Raw genomic sequence first — 13,785 nt, forward strand, 5'->3', positions numbered from 1 at the left:
TTGATGAATGTCTGATGTGCATCCTCAGATGAGTTCGGTCAAGCTCCTGCGGCCACGTCTCAACGGTATCCTTTTCAAGCTAACGTTCGAGGAGCAGGTCAACAACATCCGGCCGGACATCATGAACGTGACCTTCGCCTGCGAGGAGGTGAAAAAGAGCGAAGGCTTCAGGAAGCTGCTGGAGTTGGTGCTGCTGGTCGGCAACTACATGAACGCTGGCTCCAGGAACGCCCAAACCTTCGGTTTCAGCGTCAACTTCCTCTGCAAGGTAAGATGAAATTTGGATGTATGCACTTCAATATTGAAGTAATTTTACAGTTTGAGTCTGTCGGTGGGAGCGTCAGTCCCCAAAATCATAATGATGCCACCCAATTGTACAGTGAAACAGGGAATGACCTGCTAACTAACAAATGGAAAAAGAAAAACAAAAAGAACTATATTTTGTTTTATTTTATTTTCCTTCTTTAGTTCATTTTTGTTTGTACTCTGACGGCATCAGTCAAAAGTGAGCATTTAAGAAACGTAACTTGATAAAGACATTTTTGTCCAGCTTTTGTGTAAAATATTAAAAGATCTAAAATATATCATATTAGACTGTGCAAGTCTTCTTGAGTTGTGGCCTGGTGAGTGCCACGTTGCAGAATTAGAGTCAAGTTGTCCTCTTGTGTGTGCATGTGCTCTGCTTTCGTTGTTCTTTAATTAAAAGTGAGCAAAGGGGGACTTTCCCGCTGTGGACCGAGGCAGGGAAAGTCACGGCACAGTGAAAATCATCCTTAAAGTCACACTGGAGCTTACCAAATCCCATCTTTATGCTCTCATTTCATCTGAACTAAATGTACTTACAAGGAAGCACTGTCATGTAAAAATCATCAAACAACCCCCCCCTGAAAAAAATGACCTGTTTAAATTAGCAAATTGCTAATTTAGGGGTGAACATCTCTAGAATGAGTCTCAGAGTCTTCTGAAGTCTAGGTAATATGTCTCTGGATTAGTTACTGGTCCCTTAAAAATAAATGAATAAGTAAACAAATAAATAAATAAAAAAGTGGTCAGAAAAATAAAATAGAGCAAATTGACATAATATGACCTAAAAGATGCTACACTACTGATAAAATCGCCATCTTACAAACATTTAACATGACACATCATATTGTAACAATTAAAATGACTGTTTGACATTGTTTGCAAATTGCATTTTTACTTTGGAAAACCAACAAAGGTGGCAAAATGGTGAATTTCCACATTGAGCAAGCAACGTAGATGTCTCCGGAATCAGTGTCGAGCCTGGTAACAACCTCAGGGGGCTGATTGGCCAATTATTGATGAACAAGAGAAGAACAAAAAAATATATTCTTTCTCACCTGAGTCAATCTGATGAATTGACCCCTGAGCAGCAGTTCTGGGGTACCTAATGGGCTCATCAGGGAGGAGGAGGTTGATGATGGGAATGAGTTGTCACACGCAACCACACACGCAAACACACCTCTCCCAAGGACGCACAAATCTCTCAGGAGCGAGCCTGATCATGTAGAACATTTTGAACGCCCACTTGTGCCTCACGAGTGCAATGAAATGTAGGTTTAATATTACGACATTACAGCGGTTAAAATATGAGTAAATTATTATTATTATCATAACATTGTTAAACAATATCACATTCCATGGTTTAAAAAGACATCTATTAGCCATCTAAATAAGCATGATAATGATTAACAGAACAGAGGCTGCGTGCAGCACTAATGCAGCATATTGGCTGAATGGATGAAAGCATCTGCTCGATTACTCAAAAACATCCCTGGCGTACTGAGGGAATAACAAGCAACATTAAATAACAATTTGCCAGCGCTGCTTAATAATTAAAGATGCAGAACAGATTTGTGTTCAATTCAAGTTGAAGCAGAACAGATTCTAAGCCCACCCTCAGTGTCTGTCCTGTTATAAAATGGTGTGTTTTGTTCGCAAAGCAGCACTATTGGGGCCACACTGAGAAGTAGACAAAAAGTAGGAAGGAAAAAATGTGCACGGAATGTTCAAGAATAAACTTGGAATATTACAAGGTAAATGTCATGACTGACCAAAGCGTTCTTTTTCAAATTGGAATACCACGAGAAAGACGTGGCAAGAGCGATGGATGCCATGAAAGTCGACTTTACTCAACTCGGCTCAACTCTATTCTATTCATAAAGCACTTTAGAAACAACCACAGCTGCCAACAAAAATGGTGTACATAAAGTTAAATTCAGACACAGGAAAACAACGACAGTTAACACAATATATGAATAACGTAAAAACAGTAAACACAATAAAACACCAAAACAATACCGAATACAAAGCAGAGTTAAAAGCCAAAGAATAAAATGTCTTTTTAGATGAATTTTAAAGATCAAGTGTGAAGTAAACTTGGCCAACTATCTTATGAGTAATACGAAAGGCTAAAAATATTTTGAGCATACTTTTGGGTTTTTTTATGACACAACCCACCACAGTCATAATTAGACCCTGAGTGACGCGCTTGATAATGAAAATGCAAATGCGGCCATTTTGTCTTCTGTCGACTGAAAATGACATCACAACTGCGCACAACAACCAATCACGGCTCAGATACAGAAAACAGGTCAGCCGTGATTGGTCGTTGTGAGCAGTTGTGATGTCATTTTCAGTCGACAGAAGACAAAATGGCCGCCCCCACAGATGGCTAAAAACGAGTGCATTTTGCTGCTTTACTTATATTCCACAAACGCAAAATTAATCAGAATGCCGTGTTTCAACTAGTGGGCCTTGAAAAAAAGATATGTTTGGGTTGACTTCCACTTTAATGCATTCATTCATTATCCATACCGCCTATCCTCACAAGGGTCGCGGGGCGTGCTGGAGCCTATCCCAGCTGTCTTCAGGCAGTAGGCGGGGGACACCCGGAACCGGTTGCCAGCCAATCGCAGGGCACACAGAGACAAACGTCCGCACTCACAATCACACCTAGGGGCAATTTAGAGAGTCCAATCAACTTACCATGCATGTTTTTGGAATGTGGGAGGAAACCGTAAAACCCACGCCGGCACGGGGAGAACATGCAAACTCCACACAGGGAGGCCGGAGCCGGGATCGAACCCACGACCTCTGAACTGTGAGGCGGACGTGCTAACCAGTCGACCACCGTGCCGCCCCCCGCTTTAATGCAAGCTATCAAAATGCATGCATGGCCCTGCTCAAAATATTCTTTCAGTCCCAAATGCAACATTTTCCCATCCCCACAACATGAGCAGATTTGTTTAAGAATTGGAATTCGACACACTATCAAGGTGCACCATTATGAAGGCCATCCAGTGTAAAAAATTCACATATTAAAAACTGAATTTAGTGGTGCTTTTATGGAGGTAAGATGAAACAACTTATTGTCCTTGAATGAAATGCACAAAACCGAGTGAGTGTATCTCCATAATCATCATGTTTTTTTCCCCCACATTTTACATAAAATAGATGCATATATGGATGCACAATATTGGGGAGATATCACGTCAGGGTCCACTTGAAGTCTAATCGCCATTTTCAGTTGACAGAAGTGACAAAATGGCCACCCCGAGACATGGCTAAAAACGGGTGGATTAACTCTTATTCCACAAACGCAATATTTATCAGAAAGTCTTGTTTCAACTAGTGGGCCTGCATAGAACATATTCTTGAAAAAAAAAATTTGGGTTGACTTCCCCTTTAAGTACTTCTATGAATCTTCTATGATCTATGAACTGATTGCACTTACTAGCTCTTTTTTCCTCTATTCAACAGAGGCATTTATTTGTTTTGCATTGACCACAAAAAAATACATCATCAGGATATTATCACTTAATTTGACATTGTTACGCTCCTACTGTTGCAACAGGGAAATACACGATGACATTATTAATGCATTACATGTATGAAGATGAGTTCACTATAATAAATAAGGTAGTTTAGTGTGATAACGGACGCTCGGAGTATGACGGTAAAAACATTACAATTCAAAGCCTGTGAAGTGAGCAAATGATTTATCCTCACTTGATGAAAGTTCCACGTTGGTGTGTGAGGGTGTTTCGCTGATAACATGTAATTGGCTCAGTTTTGTGCGTGTGGGGGTTATTGTTACTGTTGCTGTTGTTGTGCGTGTTGTGCACATGGCCAGGTGCACATGTGTGGGCAAATCCAACTCTGGCTGTCTGCAGCATGGATACTTTTAGTATGAGTACAAAGTGCTGCGTGGCGCTAATTAGCTTCCCCCAGCATGCCATTCGAGCAGCTTGGCAATCACGGTGGGGGATGATTACGGCATAACTTTTTTTTTTCTATGCACGGATGTACTGACTCTGGTGTCTGTGTGTGAAGACAGAGCTTTCACTGACACAATGGTGTGTTCACAACAAGTACTACAAAAATGGGGCAAAGGTTTTGTAATTCACCTGAATCTGTGAATGCACTTTAGCTGTCCACTGGTAAAAAGTGAGCTTTACCTTTTCTGTGGGGATAAAATGTGTTTATATACCACACGCGTCTCACTATAAGGCCATGTAATTTCTCCCAGCCAATCAACCAAAAAAGGTGACTTATACATAACATTAGGGTCAGTTTGTGGTCATTCATTGTCATGTTACTTTATTCATTTACTTTTGTGACGTTTATGGCAGCAGGCATTTAACTTTCTTATATTCTCTGACTTTGCATCTTTTATTTTATGTATTTATTTAGTTTAACTTTTTTTTTTCTTATAGGAAAATACAATACCGAACCCTTCTTGATAACAACGATAAGTAAGAAAATGAAAACACATTGAGACCTATAAAGGTGAAGGCAGCTGATGAGTAAAAAGTAAATATGTACCTGCATGGACATTAAAAATATAACACCATAATCCGGGCTTCTCCTCAGTTAAATAAGTGTCACACTGTAGGCATTAATCTCTTTTGAAATACTTCAGACTTCAACACTGCACTGGCTATGCTTCTACTTCCACTGTGCTCCCTCAGAACATCTTTTAGAAATACACTTTTGAAAATATAAATGTTTTAGATACATCAAAGCAGTCAATGTGTGCCTAGCCCTTCAGTAACTAAGATGCTTAAACCTGTGTGTACACCAGTTGCTTAAATGGATGTAAACATTGGTAATGAGATATTTTTCTTCTCTTTTTTTTTTTTTTTTTTTTTTTTGTTTTGTAGCTGCGAGATACCAAATCGATCGCTCAGAACACAACGCTGCTTCATTTTTTGGCTGAGAAATGTGACGAGGCATACCCAGAGATTTTGAGGTTTCCAGATGAACTGGAGCATGTGGAGAGTGCCAGCAAAGGTATGTTGCAATTGTCTGTTAGGGGGGAGGCCTTTATTTTTGCAAACATGTCTTTGGTATTAAAGCTCTAAAATTGAAAAATGTGCCGCTAATCTACGTGAAAGGTATTGGAATTGGTATCGGCTGATGATCCACTCATCGATGTCCGTTTGTGTCTATGAGTTACGGTACTTTTTAGTTTTTTGTTCATTTATTTACCTATGTCTTTATTTTTTAAAATAAATATTTGATGTTTAGGTGTCTATTTAAAAAGGCATATACTTATTGACTTTATTTCTAGTTAATTCCGTCTGGCTTGATCACAGCTATTATTCAGGGAATAGAGTCGAAAGGAGTTGTTTATGTTACAACAGTCATTTAGGCTTTAGGCAAATATGTGCATTCTCATTAAATAATTCAAACATCATAATTACTCATTTCATCTACTTCAACTGATTACATAATTGACTCAGGCAGCCTTGCTGGTGTGTAGGAGACTTGAATGGTCCTCATTTATTCATGTCAATAGGATTTTTTTTTTTTAAGTTAATCAGCTTTGTAAGACATATTGATGTGAATTAGTCAATTAGAAGACAGTTGAAATAAGTGACTTATGCTAAAGCCATTTAGAAACTATTCAAGGAGGACAGATGCAACTGACTTCAGCAGCTCTGCACCAGAATACATTTTTTTTATTAAATTCAAACCAATTGAAATTAAGATTTTTTTTAATCTTTGAACACTATTTGGCCTTTCAAATCTTGCCTCACTGTAGTATACAGGGTTTTAATCTACTTAATCAATTAATTAATGCTCTCTTCTTGTGGGGAAGGGGTACTAGTAAATGTGATGTAAAATATTAATACAGTATACATGTAATCAACGGGCTAATAATACTCCCAAGCTTGAAACGTAATCCACTACCTTTCACCCATCAGGAAAGTCATCATTTTCCATGATTGGGTGGAATATTTCAGATTTTTTCTTAGTCCATTTTTTGCACATAATCAGATTACCGGTAACAACTTTTCTAACCTTGGTGTCATGCATGGATTCGTCTACAGTAAAATAATTAATAATATACCATATTTCCACAAATTGTGACCAGATAAGGTGTTAATTTAGTTCAACTGGAAATGTTAGGAGGTATTTTTTCAATGATGTTGAAGAATTTATGATAAGAATTTTGAGTTAAAATTGAATAGAAATGACTATTCTGAAGAAAGGCAGTTAAAGTCCTAGTGTGAAGTAAATTCAGAAAATGCCAAATGCAATCTAAGTAAAGTAAATAAACATTATATGAAAAATAAAGCATGAAAAAACATTTATATTTCGTTTTTTGAAAAATTTGACAAAGTAACAGTTTTTCCGAAGTGAGATGCTGGGCGCGACAAAACCGGAAGTGTGGCGTCATTAGATGAACATCCGTGGCAGCGCTAAATGGGGAAAGTGCGCAAAGCCACTCAGAAACTGACTCAGAAAGCAATATTTCAAATTTATCTGAGGCGATCCTGGTGTTTTAAGACCTGGAGGAAGAGGAGGTTGTTGGCATAATGCATGTTGGACATTACTTGTACGAGCCAGATGCCCAGGCAAGGAAAGTGTTGTGCCCCAACGACCGGACATGGAGTGGAGACGAGACCCACTGACATTGGCAGAATGGTAAGATAAATAGTAGAGATGTCACGATATGCAAATGTCACGATACGATAATATCGCGATATGAACCCCACAATACGATAATTATCGCGATTTTGAGGAAAGGTTGGCGACATATAAAAAGCTCCCGATGCTGTATAGCGCACAATATTGTAAAAAAGTAAAAATAAAAAAAAGGGCTCATTTAAAAAAAAAAAATCACAATGTTGTTTTTGTACATAATAACAGCATTCACAAAGAAATAGGCTTGACCAGTCATACACTCTTGTATAAGTGCAAATGCTCTTACTTGATAATGCATGCACATATCGTGACTCTCAGACTGCATTAATAAGCTAAACACCAGAGGGTGCTGGAACTGCACAAATGGGAACCACTTGGTCTTTTAAACAGATTTGCTGCTATTCATATCATGGCATGACAACAACAATATCGTGGCCAATTTAATATTGTGATATCGATATTTTCAATATTGTGACATCCCCACTAAATAGGCTACGATTATTAGCTTTGCAAATGGCATGTTTATTCATCAGTAAAATCTTGCCACCTCATGCGTAGAGCGTTGGCTCCCTCCGGTGGGTTCCTTTTTTTTTTTTCTTTTTCCCCCAGTTGGGTCATGGGTTGAAATGCCGCTTTCTACCTTTATGTTTTTATTTTTTACTATATTTACAATGTCTTGCAGCCAGTTGGGACAGTTTCGATGTTGCTTGTGACGAATCTGCAGACATGAAAAACTAAATTGCTGGACCGGCGTTGCCCAAACGGCCACAGCTGGAATCGGGAGCCAGTTAATGTTGGAGCCAGTTGAACTGTAACATAAATTGGTCCATTTACATGCCCTATTCTTATCTTTTGACCACTTTAACAACTGTTGGCCTGAATGTGAACAATCCACCGCCACACAGCGCCGAGACACTTCGCCGAAAAACGCAATAAGAATGGCAAAGAGCAAAAAACGTGACAAACAGTACAATGGGTGGCTGGCGACTCGATCTCTTCGGATGACATCGCTCGGCCAAGATTACCGGAGATTGACAGGTCTAATTATGAATCCGGGTGGGTTGCGAAAGTATGCTTGAAATACTTTTAGCCGTCAAAATATGGTTGGCCAAGTTTACTTCACACTAGGTCGTTAAATGGCAAGAGCATTTGACATCGGAATATCATTGTCTCTGAGCATGGCGGCTCTAAACAGGTTTACCTGGGGTGGCAGGAGGTTCAGGTTGGAGCGTGGAGCTAATAAACCCAAACCGCCGCCCCCCACCCCCCCAACGTCCGTACAGTGTGTGCTTCGTGGTAAATAAATGTGAGTTCATTATGTTTCCTGTGAACATTGGAAAACATTTCAATGTATTGTTTTCAAGATCTAGTTTAGCATAGCCAGGCACAACACCTCAATGTACAGTAAGCGAGATAGTGCCTCATTAAACCTTCAATTACCTAAAAATACTACACTGCAAACTACTTGTTTTACATAAGTTGTCACACTTGACAGACCATTTGAACACATTAGAACAGAATAGAGCAACCACAAACACCCGAAATCTTTAAAGGGAGAGACATTATTTGGGAAGATATGATATACAATTATCAGTCATCATGCACATACCATAGTTATTTGATCATTGATTGCATCATTCATGGTCAGGTGTTTTTTTTTTTTTTCTTTATTGCGGTTGTTCATAATGTCGGCCTGTTTCTGCCATCTCATATGATTGAATGTGTCAATGGACTCTCTTATCTATTTGGAACGATGTGAATAGCCAATGATGATGAAGAGATATTGTATCCTTACTATTTTATTGACTCTCTCCATCCTCGTAGGTGGTTATTGAGACCATAATCCTATGACGTTAACCAAAGGAGTCAATATTTTCATAGCGTGACCCCGCCATGATATCAGCGGGCCAATCTCGCAAAGTGTCATTGGCCAATTTGCCTCGTTAATGTCACTCCAGAGATGAATATGTGGAGCCTGACAATACGGATGCAAAGTCTGCATGCTGAATACCACAGTTACACTCTGTCTTGACAATGCGGGAAAAGAAAAAAATATGACACAAATGTTCTCATAAATCTATTTAGTATAAGACATAGCCAAGGGCAAAGTACTTTGGTGCCTTGGAGAGAGAAAGTGGAGAATATGAAGGGTGGGGTGTTGGCTTTGAGGGTATTAATACTGTTGTGAATATATCTATTATCCACATTCATTTCAAAGCACTGCAGCATAATAAAGCAGCGCCCATTTTCCATTTAAACTCATCGATGTACTTGGCTCTGTATTACTTAGACAAAATGCCTTTGTGGATGAGCAGGAAAGCAGAAGAAATCATTTTTCTTTCAGTTTCAATGGACTTGCGAGGGATCCTTGGGTTGAGACGATTTCCTCTTGTGCTGAAGCAGAAAGACTGTCAAACAGAAGGCAGTTTGTAGAAAGCTTAATTTGGGCTAAAATATGACTGGTAGCGAGCCTACAATTTTTCTTGAACTTTTTCATTGAAAAAAACACATTTTGAAAGATATACGGTAGCATAGCAAGCTACTGTATTTTGTTTCATGGATTCACATTTAAAGTTGGTTGATTTGTGAGGACCCGGCTTTGGTAAAGTATGTACTTTAGTATTGTTTAAGAACATCTTTAATGACATAGCGAGAATTTATTGTATGATTGAAAATCATCAATCAAAAGAAATGCCCTACTGCATATTTGGTTAACATGAGATCAAACATTTTGCACCTGGCTTCACGTTTCGATGAATTAAAAGAATTACGCAAGCTCATTCGACCATCTCATTGTAATGAAATTGTAATTGCACTGCACGTTTAGTGGGTCATCAGCTATTTTTTTTTTTTTTTTTGAGAGTGTTGTTGGTTGTTATGATCAATGTAGTTAAGGGTGCTAAACACCTGTCCGTGGGGCACACCACTGCTGAATAAATCAAGTGAAAACAATGTTTTATCACTAAAGCAATATTTATATACATACACCTTATTATTGACCGGACAATATTTACATACAAATTATGTGGATGGCAATGGGAATGAAGTTTAGATTTTCACATTTTCTTATACTTCCCAGTATGTCTGTCACTTGTGCTTCATGTCCACACAACCATTTGTCATCGGAGCCTCACAGCCATGGCTGGAAATGGAAACAATTTCCTCACTGGCCATCTAAGGGATACTCGTCCCTGGTCCCTGGAAGTAGTAATAGAGAAGGATCGGGGAGGTCAGCAGTGGAAAAGGACAGTCTGTCATGAGGAATATTAGGAAACTAACCTGTCTAGCTTCCACCAGCTCTGGATGAATGATGACTTCCAGAATGCTCTTTCTTTTATGTTTTTTCTTTTATTCTTCCTCGCGTCATGGTGGATCAGTAATACTGTACATATATGGTGAGACCAAAAACAGTTACTGTTTCCTCCACAACCTCTCCACACTTGATTTTTGGGCCGTTACAATGAGTTAAAACATCTTAATAAGAGTAATAAACAGGGCACTGGGCTGATAATTGTTGTATTTTAAAGGTTGACCATATACTGTTCTCAAAGCCATCTGCAGTTGATCGTTAACTGTTTGATCTCACTCCAAATAACCTGACAGGGATGAATGAGAGTATCCACAAGCATTCTCCCTCCCAAAAATCCTGATGAATTCACAGCATAACCACCGCTAATAATAATCAGCAGTACCTCATCAATGACCAGCATGCTGAGCATGTTGCGTCTTTACCATCACCCTGTTGAGCCACGGCTTGTACACTGCATTCCCGCCTATTTAATCTCACCCGCTGTTGCCAACCGCAGTCGAAACCCTGCCCTACATTGGGAACATGCTCACGGAAGATAAGTGGTGGCTCACTCCCCTCCCTCCTGGACATTTACAACACCTGCCTAGCCTGAAAAGCAACCTGCTGTAGAGTGATCCTTCTTCCCATTCCTCAAATAGCACCCTCGGTCCCCCGCCATATGGAAGGAGATAGTCGAATCTGATCAACTGTAGCAGGAGAGAGATTCATCAACCAGGCTGTTGGGAGACCCTGCTCCTTGAAACTCAGAAAACGACTCTTCCACAAACTATTATTACCTCTATATATCCAACAACTTAGAAACACTTGGCACCATTTTACTGTAATATAGAATAATATGAAACTGTGACTCTTCATCCCGCATTTGCAAGTTTTACAATTATAGTACGGATAATAAATTACTTAGTCTCACAACGACTTTGGTGTGCATAGTAAGTCAGTTTGTACGGATGAAGCAGTAACCGGTACTAAATTTCATTCTCATGGTCTGTATTTGGGCTTTTGTTTCATGTTAGGTCTTTTTTTCTTGTGGGTTGCTTCATGTCTGGCTCGTTAGGTTTTTGTGTTCACCTGTTCTCGTCAGCCCAGTCCCTTGTGTCTACCAATCAGCTCCTTCAGTCACTCGTGTCTTTTCCAGGTGTTCCTCATTGTCTCCTCTGTTTGTTTGTATTGAGTTGCCTGCTTCCTTTCAGTCTTTGTTAGATCATTACTTCTGGACCTTCAGTTTGACTATGGCCTTAATAATGTCATGAAAGCTTTAACATAATTTTCCCTTCCAGTGCTGACAGTGTATTGCTTTGCTTCTTGCTTATTTTACTGAACTATAACTGCATCTTTTAGTTTTCACAACACATTCATCATATTTAGGCAAAACAGATAGCATGCAGATTTAGATCTCCAATATTTAAACAAAGTACTCATTGGCATGGCAGTTTGCCTGGTACTATTAATAACTTCCTCGAGAAACTTGTTACAGCTTGTCTGTCAGGAGATTCTGATAAGAACACAGATAATTATGAGGATTATTGTACAAATGAGCAGGAAATTGAGTTTTCTCCAGGGAGATCCCTGCCTCCTCCAGATAAGGCTCTGTTGAAGCGTTATGACAACGGGTCCACAGATTTCTAATATTGATTGACTCCCACCTAGTTTTGATTTGTTGTGTTTTTATTTAATGCTTGTGTTATGGCTCAGGTCGAATAGGTTTTTGTTTTATTGTAATTGTTAGTTACACATTTCCAACCAAGGTGATTTTATAAGGTCTCCTCAGTGGACCACTTTATTTTCAAATCCGCCAGAAGTGGAAGTTTTTTTATTTCATAAGCCAAGGATGACTGGTCTGGCTTTGTCTGTGCTAATTAAAATTCAGAGAAAGGACAAACTCTGCGGCAGAAAAACAGAAACGCTTAAAAGTACGTTGTCTTTTATATTTCAAAGTTTAATATTGTGTTTGTACTACCCCAATACGTGAGATTATGGTTAAATTAGCCAGTGGTGGCTTTGTGCAAATTCCATTCATTTTCAGTCTGGATGCAGAAAAGTGAAAGAAAGTGGGGCTGCACCAGGTTTTGTTTTAAGCACAGATTAGCAGAGATGGGCATTTTATCCTATTATGCCGATCCATCTCCCATCCGCGATCTGGGCACCCTTCTGTCATCTTCCCTCCGTCTTTATCCATAAGAATAATCCTCCTCCGACCCCTTGTCTGTGCTTCCGTCCTTACATTCCGTCAGAGAATATTTCAGATTGCATTATAACGCAATGCTATTGCCTTTTTACTGCACGACTTTAGTGTTATAACGCAATTAGTTTTAGTTTTTATTGTGCCGTTTCGCAATAAAAATAATTACGGCCAAATAACGTTATTTTAGGAGGAAACGAAAGACTTTAAATGTATGGCGGCTCTGGCAAAAATTTCTGCAATCTAGAGATGTCCCAGACAAGGACATACTTTAAAAAAACAAAATTGCTTTCCACCATTTTCCCTACGCCCCATACATACCATATCTCGGATTACATATGCAAAAGAGGCTGGCTGTTTTTCTGACAATCCTTAGTGAAGTGGGTGTCCTGTATTACATATGTTGAACCACCTAAAGGCAGACTATGCCTGTGAGTACAATGTTACTGGCAGGAGCGCACATCGGAGAGTTGACAGGCAGTTAATAAAGGCGGCTCTTCGGTATCGCAGAAGAGAAAAGTGGTCTTGCTTTTAAAAAGAACCCACCACAACATGTTAGTCGGTACTTGACCCGGTTCGGGATGATTACAGGGATGGGCGAAAACCCACGTCCGACCATGCCATGATTGCTTGGTGAAATTGTCAATGTGGTGTTTGTGGTGGTCACATTTGTGTTTGTTCCACATACACAGGTCAACACAGTAATTGAAAAGCGCCAAAGTGTGCTTCGCAGTTCGCAGTCACATTTGTTTACCGGTTGGGTGCGATGTCTTGCCACCCCTAGTTCAGTGTTTACTTCTCATGTTAACAAAAGCTGTGTCGCCATTGGCCTACCAATATGTGGGGCGGGATGATAGTAGACCCCCTGTTTTTAAGAAGGCAAGAAAATTAGTGTGTAAACCATATAATTATTGATCCTCATCTTGTTTGATCAACACGCATCGCAGTCAGTTATTAGTATGTCTTAGAACTGTTTTAAATTGTGTGAAAAATGCAGGTATCTTTTAAAAATGTTGATGAAATGTGTGATCTCTGTTTAAGCAATCTCATAATAAAAACACACTCTTTTGTGCCAATCATAGTTTTCTGAAGCTCTCAGCACACAAAATGACAATATGCCACAAGAGTCTTGCCATACATGTTATTTACCCACACAGGCACCACATCATTGGCTGTAAAGTGCCTCTGTCCGTAACTCCATTCCTCCGCTGGCTCATTGCTTCTATTGACCACACTTTGAGGGAAAACGTGTCCGTGGCTTGCTCATAAACATAAACCGGGCGGCTTTCGCCGACCCCCACGTATCAATGCAGGTGGGAATTGATTTTGGATACTAAAT

The 13,785-nt window shown here is 39.5% G+C and overlaps 1 protein-coding gene across 6 annotated transcripts in view; it reads left to right on the forward strand.

Moving 5' to 3' along the window:
* The window catches only part of diaph2 (diaphanous-related formin 2), a 426,654-nt gene that overhangs the window by 261,988 nt on the left and 150,881 nt on the right, over positions 1–13,785 (forward strand). For all 6 annotated transcript variants that reach the window (XM_086021885.1, XM_086021876.1, XM_086021922.1 and 3 more), the window contains 2 exons: positions 29–268; positions 5,187–5,316. In XM_086021885.1, coding sequence (XP_085878011.1) covers positions 29–268; positions 5,187–5,316 — 370 coding nt within the window. The remainder of the gene's footprint in view (positions 1–28; positions 269–5,186; positions 5,317–13,785) is intronic.

This window comes from Filicampus tigris, chromosome 2, assembly GCF_054856515.1.
Source record: "Filicampus tigris isolate MCC_2025a chromosome 2, RoL_Ftig_1.0, whole genome shotgun sequence".
In the NCBI taxonomy this organism is placed as follows: Eukaryota; Metazoa; Chordata; class Actinopteri; order Syngnathiformes; family Syngnathidae; genus Filicampus; species Filicampus tigris.